Source organism: Oryzias latipes, chromosome 14, assembly GCF_002234675.1.
Source record: "Oryzias latipes chromosome 14, ASM223467v1".
Classification (NCBI taxonomy): Eukaryota; Metazoa; Chordata; class Actinopteri; order Beloniformes; family Adrianichthyidae; genus Oryzias; species Oryzias latipes.
Genome location: NC_019872.2, coordinates 3,854,672 through 3,880,801, shown reverse-complemented (window position 1 = coordinate 3,880,801; position 26,130 = coordinate 3,854,672). Strand labels below are relative to the sequence as shown.

Genomic DNA, 26,130 nt, shown 5'->3' with positions numbered 1-26,130 from the left:
GCTTTTGCTTGAAAACTCCCTCCGCTGATCGTCTATTGGATTAAGGTCCAGAGACTGGCTTGAACACTCAAGAACCTTGAAAAGATTTTCACATAGCCACTCTGTTGTTGCCAGAGTGATGTGTTTGGGATCATTGTCCTGCTGGAAAATCCAGACATGTTTTATCCTCAATGCAAGAGAAAAAATTCAGTGTACATCCTCTCCTTAAAAGGAGCCCCAAACCATGATGTTTCCACCCTCATGCTTCAATGATACTGTTTTTTGGAATGTAACTCCTCCAAACACGCCAATAAGTGATTATACCAAAGAGTTCCATTTTGATATTATTTGACCACATGACTTTCTCCCATTCATGATCCGTTCATCCAGATGGTCTTTGGCAACGTTTAGACGGTCCTGTGCATGTGGCCTTTGGTTTGAAGCCATGTTTGTTACTATCGTAAGCTCTCTTTACTATGGTCAAAGCTTTCTTCTTTTCATTGGACAGTGCTCCCATGTAGTTCTTGCTTTCATCCTCACCATTCCCCAGATCATTTGTACCCCACCAGGTGAGATCTTGCATGGAGCTCAGGTGGAAGAACAGTGATATTGTATTTCTTCCATTTTCTAATAACTGCTCCAACAGTTGATTTCTTCTCATCAAGCTGTTTATTTATTGTAGAGCGATTCATTCCAGTCCCGTTCAGGTCTACCATGTTGTCCCTGGTGTCCTTTGACAGCTCTTTGATCATGGTGGACAGTTTGCAGTCTTACTGTTTAATGGTGTGCATAGGTATGTTTATACAGATAACCAGTTCAAACAGGTGACATTAACACCGGTAACAAGTGGAGGACAGAAGAGCTTCTTAAAGAAGAAGTAACGAATCAAATCGAATCAAATCAAACTTTTTTAAATTAAAAATTCGGTGCCTGTGAGGGGCAGAATTCCTGCTTGTTTGAAGGAGATAAACGCTTATTTTCTGCACCATTATACAAATCATACAATTTCCTGGATTCTTTACATTCTGACTCTCACAGTTGTAGAAGTTAAACATTACAGAACTCTGGTAAAAAAAGCAAAAAAACAAGCGTAACTCTAAATTCCTCTATTGTGTTGGTTTTTTATTTTTCCTCATCTTTTGGCTCATTAATCCTTTTGAATTTAAGTAGACTTAACTTCACTCTCACCACTCAAACATGAACATGAGGACATGATCATTTTAGTAATGTGTCCTTCATTCCAGTGTGTTTAGTTCATGATGTAACACTTTGTTATCTGTTCTCTGCCCCTCAAAGGCAGCTTCTAAACCCACAGCAACATTTGCTCACGGCCAAATGCAACACTTATGCTTAATTCAGAAGTTGTCTTGGCTTCAGCAGCACATTCTGACTCTCGCATTCAAGTTTATTTGACTTCCAAACTGTGTGGCCTCTACATATTGTGCACTTCACCCCAGGCTGTGCATGTTAGCAACCAGATTCTCAAGAAAGAGTAAATAAAGATGTTTTTTATTTATTTTTTGTATGGGAAGAGATTGAATTGCATAAATAATAGATGGGGACTGCACTCAAAAATAAAAACCTCCCAGCTGAGAGCTGAGTCCTTCAGATGAATCAATAAATAATCCTGAACCACAGACTCTGCTTCCTTTATTGCTGCTTGGATGACTTTAATTGGACTCTTTTCAGAGGCACTTTGACAGTTTTCATTTATGAACTATTACTGGTTAATTGAAACTTGTTATTTTTTAAACAAACATTACATTGTTTAATTTATGAGTTCAGCTTCTTTTGGGGAATTGACCTAATTTTGGGTTCTGCTGGATCATTTATTTAAATAGCAAAAAAAGGTCAGACAATATGATCACAATAAACCAGGTTTTGCATATGTCCTTGGCTGGTTCTGCTTAGTTTGTTTGAACACATCACCTTACTGAAAAATATCTTTTCCATTCGCAGCTGTTTTGAAAGCCAGATCGTTTTCCTGGTTAACTCACATCCTTTATTGTTATTGGATCAAAACCTCCCATTTGCCAGTGAAATCAGTATCCAACCACTAGTGACCTGCCTGAGGGGAAGCTTGTCTTTTGGTAGTAAATGGAGTTTACATGTATTTGCTGGTGTTGACAGATGTCTTTTTATGGGAGAATTTGTTTCTTTCACCATCATAGCAGTTGTGCTTGCAGCATATTTCTCAGTCTGTTTTAATAAGAATAACCTGAAACGCGGCATCTTCGTGTATTTTCAGCTTCTTTTTTTTTCCGTGAGCCAGCCCAAAGAAAACAAAGTGACCTTGTGTGTAAATGATCCAGAGGAGATCTGCTGCACTTCCAATTAGAGTGTTAGACATTCTGTTTTGGCCAAAAATACACACCTTTGCTCATTTAGAGCCTCAGAAAAGCAGTTTTTTATTGTTATTATTATTCCTGTAGATAGCATTAACTACAAGACACCTGAGTGCTGATATTTTAACATTATCATTTTGGGCAAAATTCATGCTGTGATGCAGCAGTAAAGGCCAGCTTTTAAAAAAAAGAATCTGCATGAAAAATGTTTGGAACACAACATAGATGCAGAAACCCTTTTCTTATTGAGGATTAATTGGGTTTAGACGTATTGATGAATAAAGTTACTCCATCCACAGTGTTTTTTGTTACTTAAATAAAGTGTACATCATAATAACTGACATTTAATCAAAGGAAAATTTCTCCTATCGAAAACAAAAACAAGTCCCTAAAATTCCTAAATTTCAAACTTATTTTTAAAAAATAAGAAAATAAAATCTGCCAGTGGGGTAAAATAAATTGTCCTACCAAGAATTTAAGAAAGAAATTGTAGTCACTAAGACCTGTATTCTAAAACTAAGATTATTTTGTCATTAAAAAAAAATTCTTAATAAGATCGTTTTCTTGCAAGACAGAAAATAAGACTATTTTTGTTGAAGTGATGGTGTTTTACCTAAGATTCACTTTTTGCAGTGCAGACCAACAATTGTTTATGCTCAAACACTCATTCCTCCCTGCGTCCTTCTTCCTGTAAAAACTGGGCTCTGGTTTCGTCCCGACAGCCTTGCCGGAGCTGGACGAGCTCACCATGGAGTGCGTCCTGGTGGAGATGGAGAGCGTGTGCCAGGAGAAGATGCAGCAGGCCATTGAGACGGAAGAGGGCCTGGGCATCGAGTACGACGAGGACGTGGTCTGCGACGTGTGCCGCTCGCCGGAGGGAGAGGACGGAAATGAGATGGTCTTCTGCGACAAGTGCAACGTCTGCGTCCATCAGGTGACCAAAGACGGGACTCTTCCTTCTTTGATGGCGTTTCCCTGCATTCCTCTGGCTCTCTAAGCCGCAGAGTTAGTCTCAACTGCTGGAAACTCAAATTAAAATGAGAAAATTGACACTGAGCAAATAGATGGGCTGTTTTTCATAAATTGACTGACTCGGGGCGCACAGAAAAGCAATTTCTTAAATGTTTCCTGATGCAGCCTGAGGCTTCCCTCTGCTGTTTGTTACACACTGACACCGTGTTAATTATTGTGTCAGCCCCAGTAGTGCTATCACACGTTCAGCACTATCATGCCGGTCCTACTTACCTGCTACTGGTTGGAAGTAATTTCCTGACAAATCTCATTTTGCACCTAAACTGTAACAGAAAATGAAAATTTAAAAAATTGCTGCCTGCAACTGTAGTCTGATATTGAGCCTATGCTTCTTCTCAAATCTTTAATTTTCTTTCTTCTGTAAATGAAATTAGATGAAAATATCCTAAACATTTAGTATTTTATTGAGACAAGTATTTTTCTTGTAAGTATCTCCACTTGTTGTGAGAAACAATCTGCGGCACAGTAAATCAAACAGAAATCTCTGTGGAACAGCAGGTCATTTTCAGAGCCACTCGTTGTTTAAGTGGATTCAAGGTTTCAAAAGCCCAAAGCTTTTAACGTTTTCTAGATAAATGCTCAAGTTTTAAGTTAGATAAATGTTTGAGATAAATGTTCTTAAAGGGTAAATACAGGCGGAGCATCTGATCTGTCTTTTTGTTTTATAGTCTTTCCAACATTCTCTATTTAAGATTTATATTCTAAAAGGTTTAAAACTAAAGAATGCCGAGTTGACTTTAAGAAGAGAGCTTCTGAAATCATTTTGGATAAACAGCAGACAAAGAGGCATTAAAATAGCTCCGTTTCCACACCAGAAGTCTTTTCAGAAAGCACAATATAATCTGCCGTCTGGATCTTATCAGATCTAAGTTCAGATGCTTTTATTTTGGCATGAAAAAACCTCCACTGCCGCAGAAGAGGAGGGGGGATTGGGTGGAGACCTGATTAGATAATAACCTGCTGTAAGACCCAATCCGATGAAAATGATGTATTTAACATGTTTTTGTGGCATTTTTCTGATGATGGAGGACACATATTTAGAAAATTACGCTGAGAATTGAGAATTTCTTGATTTAAATCTTTCTGAATCAGGAGAGCCGTTTGAGAAAGGGGCCAGAAGCTCTCTGCTCTGAGCTCTCAGTAACGAGGGGAAAAGTCAGAGGTGAATTTCTAATAAACTACTGCAGTAATTATGTCCTAGAAAACTAACAGGTTTTTCAATTTTGGCTAAAAACAACATAATCATAATGAAAAGGCCACTGGGAACACAATAGATCACAAGATGACCAGAGTGGGTCTTTTAAAACAACCCAACGTTTCATCACAAATAAAAGCTGCTTCCTCACAGTCCGTTGTTGTAATTTAGACTCAAATGAAAGTTTGAGCTGAATGACGGATAGTCTAATGTGTGTCTGTGCTGCAGAAACTGACTAGCTGAACCTTCAAAAGAGATGAGAAAAGACGGCGAGGAGGAATATTTCTTCCGTGTGTCCCTTTGGGTTTTGTAAATGTTCTAATCCTGTTTGAAGGAGGAATGTGGCTGCAGCTCAGGCTAAACAGGAACTGTCTGCCACTCTTCTGGTCAGTGGTTGAATTCCTGACCCTGACGATCGATGCCTCCTTGGAGCAGACAGTTAACAGTTTCTGCATTCATGCAAAGACTGAGAAAATTTACAACTGAAAAGCTGGTCTCTTTCATTTTTTCCCCTCTCTCGATGTTACCACCAGTGAGGAGGAGCCCAACTTTGCAGCTTTAATAAGACGAGCTCCTGCTCTTTTAATGATAAAATCCCAATTTCCTTCTGCAACTATGCATAAACAGAACGAGAGGTACACGAGGTAACCGAGGGGTTTGCTCTGCTGGTTCATGTTCTGTGAGCGAAAAGATCTCTCCCAAAAAAAAGTAAAAAATTAAATGCATGGAAGAAAATTCTGCTTTTTTTTAAACTGAGAATTCCACCTTTTATCTGTGATTGCTGAAGTCGATGGCCTTTGAGGAAGGTTAATGATTGTTTACACCCAAACCTTCCTTTGAGGTTAGAGTCTAACTAAAAAATAGTCTTCAAATCTGTGTACATTTAAAACCAAGCTTGCCTTGAACTATATCAGAGGTTTTAGAATAAGTAAAGGAAATGCTAATGTTGTTTTTTATCTTCTGCAAGTCAATTATTGCTTGTAAGAAAATCGTTTTTGGTAGTTTTAAATAGTCGAAAAGCTTCAAAAATATGTTAAAGATACTATTTTTATATATTTTTTAAGGAAATTTGAGAAATGCAGAAAATTTTAGAAATGCAGAAAAGTGACAAGTGTTGTCTCATTTGCGTGTTTTTGTGATGTAAATAAAGTTTTTCCATTCAATCACTCCTGTCCCTGTCTTGATTGTCTCTTTGCGTTAGGCGTGTTACGGCATCCTGAAGGTACCACAAGGGAACTGGCTGTGTCGGACTTGCGCTCTTGGGGTCCAACCAAAATGTCTGCTTTGTCCCAAGAGAGGGGGGGCCCTCAAACCCACCCGCAGTGGAACCAAGTGGGTCCACGTCAGCTGTGCCTTATGGATCCCTGAGGTGCGTCCCACGAAACCATAGCAGGAGGTTTAGATAGCAAATCCTGACGTTCAAATTTGATTTTAGATCATTTTATTTACACATAAAGTGTCCATTTTCTTTCTCACGTAAACCTGATAAGTTTTTGTTAGACGAGCAAAGATCCCTCACATTGTGCTCCATTCCATTAATTAGTTAGTTTTTTTTCTAAATTTGACAGCAGATGATTCAATAGCTTGAAAAAAACAGTTTTAGCTTCTGCAACCTTTTTGGATCAGTCTTTATTCAAGCATGTAATAAATTATGAATGACATCAAAACAATACGATATTAATAACATGATGAAAGAAAGAATTATGTAAACCAAACGTAGCTAAAGTGCATTGTCTGACCAACAATATAGAAAACTTATAACAGGAGACGAAGTAAATTAGCTAAATTTCGTTCTGTAACCTTTTGTGGAATTACTTCATAAATATTACAACGCCTGAAGGGAGTAGAAAGATTTTTATGCTTATCTAGTCAGACACCCTGCCGCTCTTTTAGACTTTGTACACTTGCTTGCAGTCAGACTGTGAACATAATCGACTTTGTGACATTTTGTTTTTTTTCTTTTTGACATAAACCCTCCCAAATTTCCATATACTGCCACATCCTTTTGAATTAAAATAAGAGCTCCTTTGTATTTATGTCTAAACAGATTTGTCTTCCTGCATTGTCCTGATTTGTTATATAATTTACCTCTTTTAGTGCTTCAAAAATTATATTTTGTTTTTTTGGGTTTCGTTTGAGTGACCCCCTTAAATTGTATCATCCTTCTTTATCATTGAACAGAACTCTTTGAAAACGTTTTCCAACTTTATTCATAAAAACAGCAGATTTATTATTCACTAAATTAAAGAATTTCAATAAGTACATTGATGACTGTGTTATCGTGGTACCCAACAATACTTATGGCCCTTTTTGGAGCAGTTTGTTGTGAACTTTTGTTAGTATTTTCCAACTTTCACAAGAAAATTCCAGGTAAAACAAGACTTTTAGATTAAGGTTTTGTTTTACTGTGTTAGGAGAACAAAAATCACCTGGATTACTCTTTTTAATAGGTCTTCTAACATCCGTTGTCATGTTTGAATAAATATTAGATTCCAAAAGGACCAAAACGTCCCGATATGTGGAAAAAAAACACTCAAAAGCTAAAACGCAAAAATCCCTTATATCATTTTTAGCATCTTTCATTCTTGTTTTGTTAGCCCACATCTGAATGCTCCACAGCAATAATCATCTTTTATAGATTTGCTCACATTTGCATCAATTAATCATCTGCATTTGATTACCAGAGTCCAGCTGCTACTAATCTCCTCATGCCTTCTGAAAAAGAGAAGGAGTTCAAACTCTGCTCACTTTGTCAGCCTTGTTTTTTGTGAAAAACATGTTAGATGTTGTTGGGGTCTTTACTGGTTTTGAAGACTTAGTTCCAGTGGGATTATCTAGAATCTCAGCACTTTTTTCATAATTTAACTTTCTTCTTTTGATTAGGATCCTAATCGTGTATGAGTCGTTTTGCTTCATCTTTGCAGTCGTAGTCTGTGTCCGAATTCTTTCACTTCTTGCTACTTAGTGCACTATTAGACATGGCTTTCACCGTTTCGTAGGGCTGTCTGAAGCTACAATCACACAATCCAGTGTCCTAGAAATTTCCCAGAAGTCTGTGAAAAACCAGCGTGCATCAAAGCTCACTAGATTTGTGAATATAGACCACAATGCATTGTGTTTGAACAGTTTCAAAAAGTTTTCTTCATCAGAACACAGTGGATTCATAACTAGTCGTCATTAAATGTTCTGTTTTATGAAGTTTTTACGACAGGAAATCTGTGACGTTGCCGTTTAATGAAAAAAATGTGGTGAGTGTGGTGTCCGAATCTCTTTTAAAATCCAGAGCTCTAGATAGTCCCAACTACATAGTTTTTTAGCAGTTAGGGAGTTGTGAGGGAATTTAACCTTTGTCCTAGAGCACTGTCAGAAATCTGAATGTCTTCTTAATTATTATGAAGAGGCTCTGAGTGAGACCTGTGGTTAAAAACAACAGATCAATCAGTGAGGCTGTAACATGTGTACAAGTGCAATGAGGTTCTAGGAGCTCAGCAGAGAGAAAAGTGAAGGTGGCAACAAAAAAATAAAAGAACACTAACCGAGTTCATCAACCTTACCAAGCCCAGTTGGATGGCTACTGTCTTAAAAAAAACAGAAGCTACACAACCTTACAAAATATGCCCTGAAAAAAGAAGTCAAGTACAGCCAAGCTGTCGAACGAGAGGCCGGGCTTCAGTCCTGAGAGGCAATCTAATGACCTCGTTATCAAAGGACACATGAACGTCTCAAGAGAACAACCCCCCCTCCTTCGACCTTTACAGGACATTGAAGACTCTCTACAATCATCTTTTGATCTATTTTAAAAGCTTCCCAGTGGACTTTTAATTAGGATCATGGCGTTTTTAGTCAAAACAGGACATCGTTTCTGCAGAGCGGCAAAAGTTCATTAGAATTTCTTCTCAGAGTTGTGGGCGGGGCTGTTGGCGTTGTTGAGAGCTCTCTGTTCATGCGCTTTCTTGCCAGCCCCTCACACCTCCAACCAGGAAAACAAAGACGTGCACAGATCTATTTGTCTACAAGTGGATGCATCAGAATAGAGCAGAGCAGAGAGCTTGTAGCCCGCCCAGAGTATTTTCTATGTCACAAATAAGCTCATTTTTAAACTGCTTGTTGTCATCTGCTCCTGATTCACAACAAATTAACCCTAAAGCCCATGACTAACTTTTTAAACACAGACCCTGTAAGAAAGCCTGACGAAATAAATAGTCACTTAGAAATGCAATTTTGTGCTTAATTTTCTCGATATCTGTCCTCCATCATCAGAAAAAAACAATTTTTTAGTAGGTTTTTAATTAACACTCAGCACCATTATAATGGGACTAGAAATCATATAAGCTGTCTCAAAGTTTCTGTTGATTTGAAGAGTGAAAAACCACCTTAACAGGGGTGGGATTATATAAGTTCGCTTCCTTCCACTCCCTTTCAAGCATTATTTAATAATATGTCTAATTATCCTAGGTTTGATACGCCATTGTATGCATGTATAACTGATGATTGTAATGCTTTTTGTGTATAATTCTTATTTGATTGCTTGAAATAAACCATTTCAACTCAAAATCAAATCAAAAAACCTACCTCCTTTAAATTCTGACGTATGAGAAGTATGAAGTTAGAGAGTTTTGAATGGATGTCTCTGTATTTACTCGGAGGCTTTTCATATATCCATACTTCACCTACTTCTCATCTGACAAAAATGTACTCGGACTTTTCTGAGAGGAGCGATAGGCTTCAAACACAGATGTGCACCTGTCACCTGCTACTGCGGAGGTCTTCTCCTTGTTAGTGGATGCTTCAGATGATTCTTCTTGTTGATCTCTCAGTCTAGACTCCTCTCTCCAGAGTGTGCAGGCTGTAGAATCAGTCATTAGGATGCTGTTTGTGGTGTGCGCAGCCAAGCAGCCGCTCATTTCACTTTGTGTGTCTTGACGAAATCTTTTGAAGAATCTGAAAGCTCCAAATAGAGCTGCTGATTTCAGGGGTTTGGGGATCTGCTTCACGCTTGGCATATCTTTGAAACAGAAACCCAGCCAGTCGTGCGTCTTCAGTCTCTTTTAGCGACTTGTTCCATCGGCACATTTCTCAATAGCGAGAGTGTCTTTTGGCACCTTGAACCCTTCTCTAATTGCTTTCTGTCACTCTTGATTGGGCTAATTGTTTTTGTTGCTCCATTTGCTTTTGTTTTCTCCTCCAACCGTGGTGGAAGAAAGGATCATTTGCATGTTTGTGAGTCTGTGTTTGTGCAGGAATCCTTCCTTGCGTGAGCTGAGGATGTGTTAATAGCAGACCTGTGAATTGAAGATTACATTCATGCAGGCTTCCACACATACTGGAACACTGGGTCGGTCGGGTTTCTGTGCTGTGGAGTTTTCTTTCAGTGGGAAATGTTTTAGACCTGGGAAATTTCGTCAGGCTCTCTTACATCCTGTTCAAGGTCTGTGTTCATAAAGTTAGTCATGGGTTTTAGGGTTAAAGCCAGTAACACATGCTGCAGTGTAGCTTCTCATTTTCTTATTTTTTTAAGCCTTTATTTTGACAATCCTCCTTTTTTTAAACTATACTTTGGTCAGAAAGGCCAAGCATTCTTGTAACCCTGCAAACTGCTCTAGCGCAGTCAATTCTAAACCTTAAAATCATTTTTCAAAATATCAATATAATCATTTTTTTTAATCTGATGTCATGTTTCTAAAGACTACTCAGATAAATGTGTGTTTTTGGTGATTTAATCATGTTCTTTCTGCATATAATGCAGATAATAGAGCTTAAATTTAAGCTTAAAATAGCATTTCTGAATATTTCTTCTTCAAACCATTGTACATTTGGAGCAGACACTAAACAATGCAGTTAAAAAAAGACTTTATTTGTGACAATTATTTGTGCCATAGCAAATACGCTGGATTAGCCACAGGCTAACTGTATTTGTTCACCAGATTTTATGTACCCGGGTACCGGGCCGCAGGGAAAAAAATACAACAACCATTTTTTCTGTTTAATTTTATAATCTGATTCTGAAGGAAGATTTATTTTGGAAAACTACTGGATTCTCTCCACCACATCCGACTCACTCCTGATGCAAATATGTTTAAAAAACCCATGTGCTGCTTTTCTAAAGCAGCTGTTGACTTGAAAACCTCTAAGCTAGCAAAGTTAACAGCAAACCAAGATAGTTGGAAAGTTTCTTTTTGCAGAAAAAATCCAATGAGAAAACAGAAGAAGAGCCTTCAACTTCAAATAAAAGAAATCTGCGTTTAACAGGGAAAAAAAATAGAAGTCTTTACTCCAAATATGGATTTAGTTCTTTCTGCTCACTATAACAGTAATGCATAACAACCGACTGTCTAATGTTACAAGGATGCTGCTAATAAACCTACTTACTTTACCTACCTACCTACTTAAATGGTGGATTCACGGTTATTATTATATTTAGAAAATACAAGCTTAAGTGACCTTTTTGTATTTATTGGCTGCACCTTAAAATGTGGGATGACGGTGAAGTTGGCGTCTGATCTTTTTTTAGCTGACAGATATGGATTTAGGGAAAATCTACATCCCATTTCAATGATTCTTACATAAAATCTGGTGAACAAATAAAGTTTCAACCAGCTACAGGAAGATAAACTTTACATGCAAAAGTTAAGGAAAACTGGAAGCTAATAAGTTATATATACATACATATCAGCCTCGTACAGGCCGTCCGTGAAAATATGGTCTGACATTAAATCGGTCTGTGGTCTGAAAAAGGTTGGGACTACTGCTGTATATGACTGACAGGCTATGTGCCAGAGCTAAAATCTGAATTAAATAACTGCTCATTTATTCTGCTTAAACAGGGTCACCCAGGAAAGCCATAAACAGCAATATCAGCAGTTTCTAAGGCTCCTAAGTCAATATGGACTGTTAAGTTGTAGAGTGGAAAAAAACACGTCAGTCAAATAAAATGTCTCCCCTTATTGACTTGAACTGTTCATGGCCAGAGGGAAAATGAGCTGTTTACATTCTAACTGCGTTTGAGGTTCGGATGGCGACTTAAGAAATCACACGGAATCCTTTTAAGGCAGCACAGAAATGCATTTCTTCTAAAAAATATGATTCAGCTTTGAGTCGTTACTTTCAGCTCCCGCTGTGAATGAAGCGTTTTTGCGCTCTGCCTTTATCCTTCACGTACGGGTCTTTTTGAAACGACTTCACAGCACACACTCTCACATTTAGGGCCCCTCTTTCCTTGATGCCATATTTAGTCAATACTGTGATTTCCTCCTATTTCTACCAAAGTGGTTTAACTTTTTGTCACTTTTTCTTCTTTGAAATTGTGAAGTAATTGCAGCTATAATGCCAAAAAATGAGTCTGCACTCGACTCTCCCATGTAAGGGCAAACCTAGAAACAAAGATGGAACATAGTTTGGATCAATCCTTTTCTGCGTGAGTTGGAAGTCCTTCTGCATTAGCTGGAGTGTTGTACAAAGACACCGAATCCGTTGAAGCCTTGGGCTTCTTCTGTGAAGGAGCAGCTGAGAGGAGGAAAAAAGATGGTAAGAAGAGAGGAGTGGGCGTGACCTGTGGAAATCAGCTTGGTAATGCGCCGTGAAAGACAACCAGGAGAAGGGTCGTGCCTCTGATACGGGAAGAAATGCACGTGAAAGAAGGGCAATGGTTTTTGGCAAGAAACAGAGATTGGAGGAAGGAAGGAAGGCAGGATGAAATGGCTCTTTGGTGATGAGTGCTCTCAATCCTGTTCTGCAGGGGTAGTTGGCAATAGTCACTGACTTTTTCTGATTGTGTTTGGTGAAAGGAGGTTTGGGGCCAAAGCTGCTGTGAAAGGACTGCTCAGAGAAAACGCTTCTTCCAGGGAGCACATGTGTGCCTGCTCAGACTGAAGACAGTCTTATCACACACAGACCGGAGATGGCCTTTAAACGCATCTTTATGCGTTAACAAAGAATTCATTCCCGATTTTTACCTCTTCTGATTAATAACTCAGTCCTCATAAGGCATAAATAACAGCCCTTCATCATTTATTCAAAGATTTGTTGGTAATATTCATCATTTGATGTGACAAAACGGTGGCCACAGGTTCCAAAATGTTGCTCCAACCACAAACTTGGGAAATGTGGCTTCACGGACTCGGTGGTTGATTTCTTTAAAAATGTTTAAACAATTCGATGCTTTATTAGTTCAATTAATTCATCCATAATAACTAAAAAATATCCTCATTGCCAGACGGCAAAAAAAGGTAGGCTAAAAATAGGAAAAGAACCCTAAACTTTGGAAGAAAATCACTAGAAAGAAGTAAAATAATCTCTCCATGCATCTAGTCATTTTTACTCAACAAGTTATCTAATAACATAAATCTTGAAACAAGGAGTTCTACACAAGCATTCAAAAATGGAAAATAAGGAAGCCGTTGGATAGAATTACCTAAAATTCTTATGTAATCTGATAATAAACATTATTGCTAGTTTTAAGCTAATGATTATTGTTTTTCCGTTTTGATTTACTCAATTGTAGATCGTTTTGATTACAATTGCAAAATTCTTGTGTAATAGGTGGAAATGACTCTATTTACAACAAAAAGTAAAGAATCGTCAAGAGTTTGGAGAAAAAGAATTTGGACTCGTTTTGATAGTAATTTCATTATTTCTAGACAAGAAAATTCAACTTTGCCAATTTTGAGAAAAAATGTGTAAAAGGTTGAGAGTAAAGAGAAGCTAAAACAACTTAAAACCTGGTCAAATATGTTGAATGTCCTAAAACAAGGTTTTAAATCTTTTCAAGAATCAAATAGTCTGCATTGCTGGTTCCACGTCATCACTGTACCAAACTGATTGTGTCCTGCAGGTGAGCATAGGCTGCCCAGAGAAGATGGAGCCCATTACCAAGGTGTCCCACATCCCTGCCAGCCGCTGGGCTCTGTCCTGCAGTTTGTGTCGAGAACACACAGGAACCTGCATCCAGGTACGTCTCAGAAGACCTTCCCATCAAAAAGCCTTGACGGAAAATGAGATGGAATTACGTTGAGTAAACAAATAAAGAGTTATAGTTGTCGAAACAATGTAAACACTGGAGCTAAAGCTCTGGTATTAAAGGGTTAATAGAAGAGGCCAATGACAGAAGGGAGGTCACATGACCATCCATACAGCACCTCATCATTTTTTGTTGTCTTTCCAACAACAGTGTTTTGTATCCTGATTGCGTATGGACTATTGTCGTTTATTCCGTGTCGTGTCTCATATGCAGAACATATTGATCTTTCCTAATCTACATACAGTACGTAACTTTTTTAAACGAGAGAAAAGTCTGAAAATGTTCATTTCTTTCTGTGAAAAGCTAATAAAGTTTGCAGTCAGGAGTTTTACAGCCTTAGAAAATCTGTAATCCTTCTTCCCTGATTTACTCTATTGCTGGTTATTTTTAGGACATAATTCTAGCAAGAAACGAGGAACCGCTGAATGAAATGAAAGTGTAGAGAAACTGGAAGTTTTTAGTCATTTATGCTTTATCGTTTGAGACCTTATCATTGGATTGAATGAATCTTTTGCATTAAGCTCCTAGTGGTTTCCTGTGGAACTGCAGGGGAACCCACTTTTTTGTTTGTTTTATTTAAGAACATTATCCAGAAGTCAAGGGGATTGGGCTTGAAATCAGCAATTTGTTAGTTGAACCCCTGCTTATGTATCAAAGAACATTGCTCGTTAATTAAAAAGTGTTTTAAAGCAAAAAATACAAGCATTAGAACTTTATTATGACAGATAAGCATTTAAGCACTATTTTTTGACATAACTGATATTTTAGAACAGTTTTAAATCCCTTCCAATTTAAGAAAAGCTGAGTCCTTTTCCGTTTTCATCTAATCATCATAAAGCTATTTTAGTTTACTCAGACTTCTCCGTTTGCTCTTGCCTCTAATGCATCCGCACAGCCTCAGCTGGAGACTCTGTGGAATTTGATCCTCTGCGTTTCCATGTCAGGATTTAAGCTCTCTCTGTCTGCTTGTTTTGTTCTCGTCTCTCTCATTTCTGTCTGTTGTCACTCATCCGGTAGACTTTTATTGCCGCTGACAGTCCGTCCCAGCTGGTGTCTGTTCCCGACTCTTTGCTTGTGCCTCATTGGGCCAGCTAAAATCCTTCTTCCACTTATTAGACAAGTGGACTTAAAAGAATGAAAAGTTACTTGTAACTCGATAAACGAAAACGAAAACTTTACACGGAGTTCTAATCATCAGATCATAACTTTACAGACGATGTAGGATCAGAAAGATCTACTCACTCTGTCTCCTCCTGTGACAGCTGGTATCAACTGTCCCACAGTTCTGCTCTAAGCTGTAAATTATACAGGTGTATTACCCATATGTGTCAAATCTGAAAATGCCCACTGAAAACTTTTCTATACGTCGGTCTGGATACAAACCAACTCATCAGCTGGAGTGTCCTCCAGTTGAACCGCGTCCCCAAAGCCCCACGCTGCCTGTGTGTTGGCGGTACATAGGCATGCGCGTTGGGCGAACAGGCTGCGAACACGCTCGTCTGTGCAGTGGGACTGTTTGCTTTGATGGTATTGATGCTGTAGATTAACTGTGAGCCTTTGAGCCCGAGTTGCCTGCTGGGAGAGAGTCTCACTCTCATGTTTCCATAGCTGGAGGCAAAAGACTGTACAAACATGCTTACCAATCGGCCGCATCACACTCACACGAGGTAAATATGCTGACGCTGGAAAATTTCATTCAGAGAAAGGGGTTTTCTTCCCCTTTAAGGTGCTGACTGTAGGAATTGAGAAAAACTCTTTAACTTTCTTAGAAACTCAATGGTTTATTAAAAACATTTGTATCTTTAGAGGAAGCGTGTCCAAAATCTGTCCCGCATTTAAATATGAACCGGCCCACAGAGTCTTTTCAGGAAATGTGTGAACGATTTGTTGACCTTGTCTGCCTGACCTTCAGGACCTTAAGGGCCAAACAAGAAGAACAGAATGTATTTATTTCTTTGATCAAAACCCCTGTGGTTTGAACACAATAACTATTTGTGTTACTTTTCTTTTATTGTTCATGATATAAATTTAGAAGTTTACAGGGAGGATTTAATAGTGAATTTGAACCTACATTCATATGATTTAGTGTTGAGAGGTTTTTTCCAGACAGACTTTTTATTTTATAGATTTATTTTTAATCTCCAAATATAAAGTTCACAATAATTTTGGTCATTTTGTATTTAGATGTGTTACAGGTTTTTAAGAAGAATAGAAAAGGATCCCATTGCAATAACATTTTCATGAAATAGTTTATTGGTTGAACTATTCACCTCGCGGAAATCTCTTTGCAAAACGTTAGGACACCCCTGCTTCACACTATATAATGCCCAAGTTTCCACAACTCAGACCTTTGTGTTGCTTTTTTCGTTACACTTTGGGACCTTCACAAAATGAAACCTATCGTCAATTTTGTAATTGTCTAATTAGGTTTAAACAGAGTGTTCAGGATAAAATATTTGTTTATCTTTTTACCTTTTGTAAGTCTTTATCTGGGCTTTTACTAAAAGAGGTTTGATGAAAAGGTCAGCCGTCTAGGCGGCGCTGCATTGCAGAAAAAGTCTGCCCGTGGTTCCTGTGTGTCAATCCCCACAGCTAATTAAAAAAGCACTTCTGGTTTATTGTTTACTTGACCTCCTCCAAGATTTTTGGAAGTCATGGCAGGTCTTTAAATAACCTGCAGCCTCAGATGAATACAGAATGCAGCTGAAGCAGGTTGTGAAAACGAGCCTCTGCTGTTTAGAAGTTCTTGCACTTCAATTCATTCCACACAGACACACAGTTCAAACCCTTCAGTGGAATAAAAGACGTCCACCTTTTGGCCCTCTCATCGCCACAAACCAACAGCTTCACTCGATTCAGTTTTAATTCTCAAGGTTTTATTTGAAGGAATGATTTCTCTGCAGTTTTTGTGCTAAATAAAAGTGGAATTCCCTCTGTTCATCCATGCACTCCGATCATTAAGCTGAGAATCAGATGAACTGATACCTTTCAAAGTAAAACACTGTGCACTCGCTGTTCGACATGAGTAAATGTTTTCTAACTCAGGTCCATCACACCTCCACTCCTGGCTTTGTTTACTCAGCGATTTAGTGGATACCTGACTACTTAACTCCAGGCCGTGTCACACTGCCGCTACGTACAATCTATGCATTGTCCATTGGGGGGTTTTACAAAGTGAATTTCTGACCAATCAGCATCAAGCTTCATGTCCATGTCTGTGATTGGCTGGCAATTGTAACGCGGTGCCCTGCCCTGGTTCAAGCACTGAAGAGAGAGTAAACATTGTTTTGATTCCTCATATTTTTCCGTTTCAAGACTAAAATTGTTTTGTTTGAAAAGATTTTTTAGTTTTAAGTGTAAAACAGTTTTTGTGCACACAAAATTTCTAAAGTTTTACTCTCAAAACAGTGAGTGTTGAGCTTGAAATAATGGGACAAAAACACTCCACATACTTCCACACTCTTACCGGATCGATGTTGGATCGCCGCAGTTCTGTTTGACATTCGTTTTGTCCCGCTCAGGGTTTCAGAGGCTCAACAGGTCTGCCAGAGGGTCCTCTAAGGTTACAGCCCTATTAATAATTTAGAAACTGTTCTTTGTAAAGCTGTCTCAAACCTAATGTTAGCCCCAAACTCTTCAATTATCCATAGATGTTAGGGTAGTATTGCTTAGCTCACCCCATCCACGGGGTCAGTTTCTGCCAACCTGGGCTGTTTTTGTTACATTCACAACATTCATGACATTAAAACTGCCTCAGGAATAAGGCTAACCACTTCTAAAAGAGACGTCAGGTTTTTTTCTTTGACTTTATTTGTGCGTGCTTTTACATTTAAAAATAAATAAATAAAAGCTTTGAACCCAAATTAAAAGTCTTTGGAATATGTTGTCAAGTACTTTTCTGCGTGAATAGCTAAAAACTTGACTCATGTGTAGAAACACAATATATTGTAGTGTATGGCCACAATAATGTTCAAGATGTAGTGATTTAACACTTATTCATACACCATCAGTGTATGAATGTGTGTGTGAATGTGTGTGTGACTGGGTGAATGGGTCTGTGACTGTAAAGCGCTTTGTCCTTGTAGGAAGAAAGGCGCTATACAAGTATACGCCATTTACCATTTACCATGATAAGCAAGAGGATTTTAAACAACTGTCTCACAGAAGCAGCAGCTAACCTGATTTTATTTTCAACACTTGAGGTTCAGCTCCTTTTTTTTTTTTTTTACTTCAGGTTGGGTTGATTGGAGCATATCAGGGGGGCAGTGAAGAAAATTGCAGCACAATCCCAAATTCCCAAGTTAATTATAGCGAAAATGAAACATTCCCATCTTTCGGGTTATGCAATTGTTCAAGTGAAACTGCATTAGGCGGTATGAGGAGGCGCAGCTACTATTTGACGGGAAACATTACTAATTAAAACTTTTTTTTGATGTCTTTCAAACGTGGAAAGTGGAGTACTCAAAAAAAGAGCAGACTCGGGTCAAGTGTTCTTGTGCGTGGAATCTGTGAGTGGTGTTTGAGAGAAAGTTGGATGTGTTGTTTTCCAGATGGTGGAGTCGGTGGGAACAGGCAGCTTTTGTCACTGTGCTCCTTTGTCACTGTGCTCATACACAAACACAGGGCTGCTGCTGAATGTTAAACTCCTCTGACAAGTACAAGTACCAGCCCGAGTCTGCGCTAAGACCCGTGTGCACACTCACAGTGGGGCTCAAACATGAAACCACGCACAGCCTGCCAGAAAGGACGCGGCTGAACATTTGACCTAACCTGTACCAAATAGTGCTGGAAAAAACACTGAAAAACATTCCAAGTTACTTGGATGTGAGCAGAAATGGAGGATCTGTGTTTGTTGTCTTTGTTGAAGAGTCCCTCCTCTCTGACATTTTCCCCCCAGTGCTCCATGCCCTCCTGCATTGTGGCCTTCCATGTGACGTGTGCTTTTGACCACGGGCTGGAGATGAAGACCATCCTGGCCGAGAACGACGAGGTGCGTTTCAAGTCCTTTTGCCTGGAGCACAGCTGCAGCACCTCCAGCTCATCCGGTGTGAGCAACGGCGACTGCGTCAACGGAGCGCACGCCGCAGCCAGACCCGACACCCGGCACGGCGTGGGTGACGGTCTGCTCACGGACCAGACACGGAACCCGAACGGAGGTGCCGACCTGGAGCCGAGGTCAACATCGCACCTGGTTTCCGTGTCTGCGTCTGAACGAGCCGAACGGGACCAGCTGGAGAGGGAGAAGGTGAGCCAGAGGAAGCAGAAGCTCCAGGAGCTGGAGGACGAGTTTTACCAATTTGTGGACCCGCGAGAGGTGGCTGAAAACCTGGGGCTGCCCATCTCACAGGTACGACGCGCTAAAAGAAGGACTCCATTCATTCACTTTCCTGTATCGCTCAGGGGTTCAACTGAGGCTCTAGCGCCACACACGGTTCCCTCATCCCTCCATTGTGCCTCTTTGGTTATGAAGAAAAATGCTATCAATTTCAATAAATAAAGGGTTTGTAGTTCATTTCTTTTAATTAATGTCAGATACCAAAATAGTAATCCTAAGAGTGCTTTATTATTAGAATAAGATTAAAGCACATATCAAGGTAGTTAATAAACGAATTCTACACCATTGCTGTCTTGTTTATATTCAATAGCCGAAGGAGGAAAAAGGATAAAGCTGCACTAAAGTCATAATGATGGAAAATGCCTTGTTTGCCTCCATTTTTATTTCAAATAGATCTACTGGAGCTAGAGGATCCTGTTTGACACAAGGTGTTATTTTGAAGGGACCCTGAATGTGCTGCTGTCAAAAGTAAAAGAAGTTAAAATGAATAAACAAAGAAAATTATAATAATTTGACGACTGTTAATGGTACAATAAAAGGTACAGTTTAGAAAAATAAATAGCTTAATGGTCACAAATCATAAAGAAAGTGTATTTTTCTAAAGAGTCACTTTTTAGCTTTGCTAGGTTTTAGTCAGTGAGAAACTGGACCGAATGTTTTTTTTAGTGTTAAAGGTTGCTGACCCCTGGTTTAGTCAAAGCCAACTCCTCTTCAGACTGTAACTCACATTTAAATGCTGTGTAGCTCTGCAAAAAACAGGCCCTCTAGAAATAGGTCAAAAATTCTTAGTTTAAAAAAAATTATTTTAAAATTTAAAACAATCTGGCAAAAGGATAACTAAAATGGTCTTACCATAAATTCTTATTTTATGAAATAAATTCTAGTCACTAAGTTTTCTTAAACTTAAAAGAAAAACTTTATAAGATTATTTTTCTTGCAGCATAGAAAATAACACATTTTAAAAAAAAAAAATTTCCTAATTCTTAAAGATCCACTCTGATCATCGTTGGAGATTTTTTTTAAAGCGTTCCCAGTGCATTGAACAATTTCAACTGAATGTTGATCACTTTAAGCATAGGATTTACCCCAAATGTACCTATGTATCAGAATGATAACAGGAAGAGCTTAAGGGCTAACAGATATTCTTCAATGTGGCGTCATTATTATTTATGAAAAAAGAAAAGCTATTAATGTTTAAGTGATAATGGACTCTGATGAGGCAATAAAAACAAACCGGCTCCCTATAGAGTCTTGTTTTAACGATGAATACCTCATCATAGGATCATTTAACCAAGGCTGCCTCAATGTTTCAAGTGACATTAAAAAAATATGAGCCGGTAATCTGTGGCTGATATGAAGGACTGTGGTATATGAAACAAAGTAAATCTGCATGAGAAAAGCCAATAAACAAATGTTTAATCAACATAAAAGAACGTAAACCCTCAATAGATTTACTGCCATTAATGGAATGATCATGCAGCATACTAGAGCTGCACTCTCATTAATGTAAAAGGAATTCTCTGTTTCATCTGGAGGAACGCCCACCTCCTTTCACCTGCATCACTTAATCCCTCCATCTCTTTTTGTTTTTTCAGGTGGACTTCCTGTATCAGTTCTGGAAGTTAAAGAGAAAGGCGAACTTCAACCGACCGCTGGTGACTTTAAAGCGGGATGAAGTGGACAACCTGGCCCAGCAGGAGCAGGACGTCCTCTACAGGAGACTCAAACTCTTCACACACCTGCGGCAGGATCTGGAGAGGGTGAGCTTATTCAATTCATTAAGATTTACTTTGGTTATTATTGAATTTTATATGAGAACTGGGGTGATTGACTCCTCCCCCTTGGCGTTCCAAACAGGAAGTGCAAACTGTTTCCAAAAAGCCAAAATCCCATAGACTTCTATAGAGAACTAAATAGCTGTTACTCGGTCATTCTATTGGTCAGAATAATCATTCTTGCTCTGCTACCTTTTTGTAGCACGTTTTTGCTAATTCTAAGTTTTTTTAACTACATTTCTTTAAGTTATAAATCTGGTCAATCAGGTGTCTCAATAATAGTAAGTGGTGCCTGTTGGCCCGGCATTGATTGTTCAAACATTTGATAGATTTCAGACCAATCACAGCTTACTGACTTACTGTCTGGCTCCAAATCACGAAAAAATGCCAACTGAATTGACTTCCGGTTGGAAGCCATTTTCAGTGGGTGATGTCACACGCATTCGCTTCGGTTCTTTTATACAAGTGATGGTTCAGATTGAAAATATTGCTGTTATTAAATGGGTTAAGCTTATGGCTGTGAGAACTGCTTCAGGGTTATAGGAGCGTCATAACTCTGCGGTTGTTTTCATCTTCTGTAGACCAGTCTAGCACTCGTCTCTCGTTACGGTTCATTGGTTGTTGAAACGTTTCTAACCTCCTGACCCGTCAGTGGGTCCATCAATATGTACTCAACCTCTTCTCTTCAGGGAACTTATTACCGATAGGGATGGGTACCAAAACTTGGTACCAAGTTGGTACCAGTTCTGACATATACACTACTACCAGTACAGTACTAGCAGTATAGTACTACCGGTACTATATAGAAATACGGGATTCAGTTCTTCATTTTGGTGCTTCGTTTCAAGCATGTCAATCCCTTGTATTCTATTCAATTTGATGTACAATTCTAAGCAATCGTTTATTGGTGGGCTCATAAGAATAGCTGGGGCTGTGAGGGTGGGCGGAGCTTCAATCAAAATGCTGAAGCGGAGCAAGCGAAGGTTTGGCTGTACTTCACTGCAAAAGATTCTGATTCAGTGACGTGATGGATGAAAGAGTGATGCGTTCTACGCTCCAAAAAAGATAGACATCATTGTCATGGCTACAGAACACTTTTCGACCCAGACATTTTAACAGCTCATCACCATATCAATCATGGTGATGAGCTGTTAAAATGTGTGTTGACTTCAGCGTGAGTGAAAACGCAGATGCAGCACTGCAATGCAGACCGTCAGGAAGAATGAAATAAAGCATCTCAGGTACATTCAAGCGCTTTTATTCGCCCCGTCACGCCACTAGGTCCCACTGGAAGGTTTTTGGGGAAGAAATCAAATGTTTTTTTATATGTACCCAACCCTAAAAACCAATGTGTTTACTGTGAGCCTGCCTGACTTTAAGCCCCCTAAATCTGTGAAACAGGAGATCATTTTGATCATTTTAAGGTCTGGGTGCATCCCACATTGGTTTAACAGTTTACTCACCAAAGAAAACGTACATAATCCTAAAAAGAGCCTCATGATGGTTTGTTAAGATTGTTTATTTAGTCATTCGTCTTTTTATCACAAACATCTCATAAAAATATCAACTGATTAATGGATACGTTCTGATAAGTATAGTCAGTCATTAAAGTCTATTTAACAAAATAATAATTGTGTTTGAAATCAAGATAGACAAAGGCTGAAGCTTTTTTAAGCTAATTCCCTTATACTAATTCAACTATTACAAGAAAAATACAAAATAATAAAAATTCACAATATATTCATAATATCAATATCACTATCTTGTCTGATGATTTATCAGTCATCAGCATGTCATTATCAGGTCATAATAATTGAATAATAGATAAATACCTAGGCATTTATCAAAATGATCGTTGGTAATCAACAGACAGTGACCGTGTATCAATTGTTCTCGATCAAACTCTGACCCAGGAGACGAGCGAGAACGCTGCCTTGAAAAATGGATCTAAAAGAAATGACTGTTTCGTTTTTGCATCACTATCTGATGACAATAGTGAAGAAAAACAATCTTTCTTCATTTTTAGTTCAGGATCAGGATATTTAGATGTAAAATAATTCTATGTAAATTTTGTAAAAGTTACTCTGAATCCTTTCTAAGTGCACAGACAGAAATATCTTAGGCTGTGTTTTCTATATGTCACACATTCTAGGTTCTGCCTTTGGTTTTGTTCATTTTTAGCTTCTAATTTACTAATCCTACAGTGCAGCCGTGCACTTGCGTTTTTTTATCCAAAAAAAAAAATGTTGTACCCATCCAGGCATCACAAATTATTAAAGCAGTTTTCAAATTTCAGAAAATTAGACTTAAAACTCTGAGCTATAAAGGAGCATTGCTCCTGGGTCTGAGCGACTCCGCTGAGATTCCTGACAGACGCGACTTTTTCAAACACCCACACTGCAGTTTGAAACAGTCTGGTAATCTTTCAGCCAGGGATTAACTTAATCTAATAGGTTATATTTTTACTGCGGGGGAATCTGGCATTCATGTAAATGAGCCACTAAATAAGGACTAGACAGCAGGAGGGACACAGTTAATCCAGCTGGAATAAATATGCTGTGGAGCAGTTTTCTCACCTGCTTCTCGTGAAGAATAATGTGTGATGATAGAAAGGGTGTCAGTAATATTCTAAACTGACGTCCAGCATTCTTCTGATGGAATTCAGATGGCCCTCGTCCATCTCTTCTGTCGTGGTTTCCAATCTTATTCAGGCCACAGTCCGGTTTAATGTCAGACAATTTTCTCATGGACCGGCCTGCGCGAGGCTGAAGTAGGTGTCCAATTTCATTTCTGTTTTGTTTTATTGCTTCCAGTTTGATGGTAAATGTATCTTTATCCTCTGTAAAATCTCTCCAGCGGTCTGAAACTTTATTTGTTCACTAGGTTTCATGTATGAACCATTAAAATGTGATATGGATTTTCCCTCAACCTATAACTGCAAAAAAATTGGACGCCAACTTCAGCCTCATCTGACTTTTAGTGCAACAGATTAAACAAAAGAAACGATAACTTAAACTGGTATTTTCTAAATATAATCATAAATGTGACTCCATAACATTAGACAGCTGGTTGCTGAATATTATGTATTAATATTATGGTGTGTGGAAACAACTGTCGCAATAAATCCATATTTGGAGTAAAGACTCCTGGGTAAATGAAGCTTTCTTTTATTTTGAAATTGAAGGCTCTTCTTCTGTTTCCTCACTGGATTTTTTTCTGCAAGAAGAAACTTTTGTTCATTTGTGTACTTTCTGAAAGCGCAGCTTTTAGCCCCAGGAACCGGTCAGCGGCCCTGCGGTTAGGGAGCACTTGATTAAGTGACGTAGATCTTTAAAGGAGTTCTGCTCTGACTTTACGATGAATGTTTTAAAGTGTTTTTAGCTTTTTTTTTTTAAGTTGCTGTGGCTTTTTTATTTTATTTTATCTCTGTTTGTAAGTTTGATTACCGTTGAGATGCACATCATTCTGGAAAAGTGCTGCAGTTGCAGATTATGTAAATCTGTGTGACCTCATGAAGGCTTGACTTCTCAACTCTGCACCTCCCGTTCAAAGCTTAAACAGGGAGGCAGGATTGATGCTGACAGGTCAGCCGCTTAGACGATTGATCTCCACTTGGTCTTGCATCGGTCACACTTGAGTTTCTACTTTACTGCTACCAACTCCAGCTGCAGTCAGTACATGTCAGTCTCCTTTTTACCCTTTGGTCTTCTGTTCTTTACTTTGCCCAGCCCCCCCCCCCATGTTAATGATGAATCTTTAAAACCAAAAGAAATCAGCTGATTGTCTCCGTTTAGGCCTGAATCAAAGCTTTTCTCTTTTTATTGTGAGTTGTTCCTCAATTGTCAAAACTCTAAAATGGATTCAGTTCATGCAGTCAAGTGCTGGAATCATCTCCTATTTTTTTGGCAAATTGAAATATTTCCTCCATCCTGTCATCGCTGCACCCCATCCAACTCCCACTGCACGCCCAGCCTGCTGCTTTTGTGAAGAAATGTGTGTGTGTGGATGTTTGTGGAAGATTCCAGCGGCTGGTGTTGGTGGGGGGATTATCTCCCTCCTCGTTCTCTTTGAAGTGCTGCCAATGGAACGAATTGCACCGCGTTGTCCCTAATGCACTGGTGAGCTTTCTCCATTTCCGTAATGCTCTCCTGTATTCTGCCCCCCCCCCTTCTCCCCTCGCATCACTTATCCAATCACCTCGCAACATGTCGGAGCAATGTGTGGCTCGCCGATTGGATGGTGTTGGATATCTGATAAATGTTGCATTGAGCACTGGCTGCCTGCGCTGTCAGTCAAACCTTCATGTTGTCTGATGCCGAGACAAAACATGACTCATGGGAAATATTCTGAGCAGGTCTCAGTTCAGAAACGGAGCTCTTTTAGAGGCAGCCGCATTTTACAGTCGGGTGATGTCTCGATCCAACTAAAACCACGAAAATGCACCATATATGATCACTTTGACCACTCGAGTGGTAATCTGTGATTCGACAGCAGCTTCATTATTTACAATTCATTGGGTTTGAGGAAACAGTCATTTTTACAACTGTTTAAGAGTTAAACACAAGGGACTAAACAACCTTTAAAAAAGAAGTCAAAATTGAATAATTAGAATAATAAATAATTGATTGGGGGATTTTTAAGTGGACAAATGGGAAATATTAAAAAAATCTCAATCAATGTTTTTTTTCCATTTAAGAACAGAATCAAACTTGTCACATGGTTTGCAGTGTCATAATGAATCATTTTATTAACAAAAATTACTCCTTTGTTCAGTTTACTACAGTCAGAATGTAAAACCCATTTTAAAAATCTAAATAATTGTTTTTAAAGATAGAATTTTAAAAATGCGTCAATAATGATCAATTAAAACTGGGTTGAACTGTAATTCAATCCAATTCTAAATTTGTGGATTGAAATCAACTGAGTTTAGCCACTATAGCATTCATATTTTGTTTGAATTCATGATGATCAGAACCACTTCCTTGTTGTAAGTCTGACTCCATTTTTGTAATCCTGACCTATTCGCAGTGTTGGGTGAAATTTCTAAATAATAAATGTCTCTTAAAAAGTAATTTATTACTTTATTTAGTTACTGGATGAAATTGTAATTAAATTACTGTACTCATTACTTGTTTGAAAAAGTAATTCACTACTCGTTGCTTTACCTTTGTCCACTCTCAAGGGAAAAACAGACAATTAGATCCTCTTGCGTTTCATTTAACTTTATTTTTAAACCAATGACTTTGTGCAAAGTGTGAACCTGGTTCAAAACACAACGGCTTCAATAGCATTTAGACAACAGTGACACAAAAATAAGTTACAATGTGTCTATGCCACTGCTCACTGCATGCAGACATCCATGAAGTTACATTCATATCTGTCAAACCTGAAACTAAGTCAGTCTTCTGAGAACACAAAGTATTAAATTACATTTCTTTCAGCAGTTTCTTTCT

The 26,130-nt window shown here is 38.6% G+C and overlaps 1 protein-coding gene across 2 annotated transcripts in view; it reads left to right on the top strand.

Moving 5' to 3' along the window:
- jade2 (jade family PHD finger 2) overlaps positions 1-26,130 on the top strand; it is a 214,962-nt gene that overhangs the window by 131,810 nt on the left and 57,022 nt on the right. For both annotated transcript variants that reach the window (XM_023962510.1, XM_023962509.1), the window contains exons 6-10: positions 3,047-3,258; positions 5,753-5,920; positions 13,382-13,498; positions 18,465-18,914; positions 20,498-20,662. In XM_023962510.1, the coding sequence (XP_023818278.1) occupies positions 3,047-3,258; positions 5,753-5,920; positions 13,382-13,498; positions 18,465-18,914; positions 20,498-20,662 (1,112 nt within the window). The remainder of the gene's footprint in view (positions 1-3,046; positions 3,259-5,752; positions 5,921-13,381; positions 13,499-18,464; positions 18,915-20,497; positions 20,663-26,130) is intronic.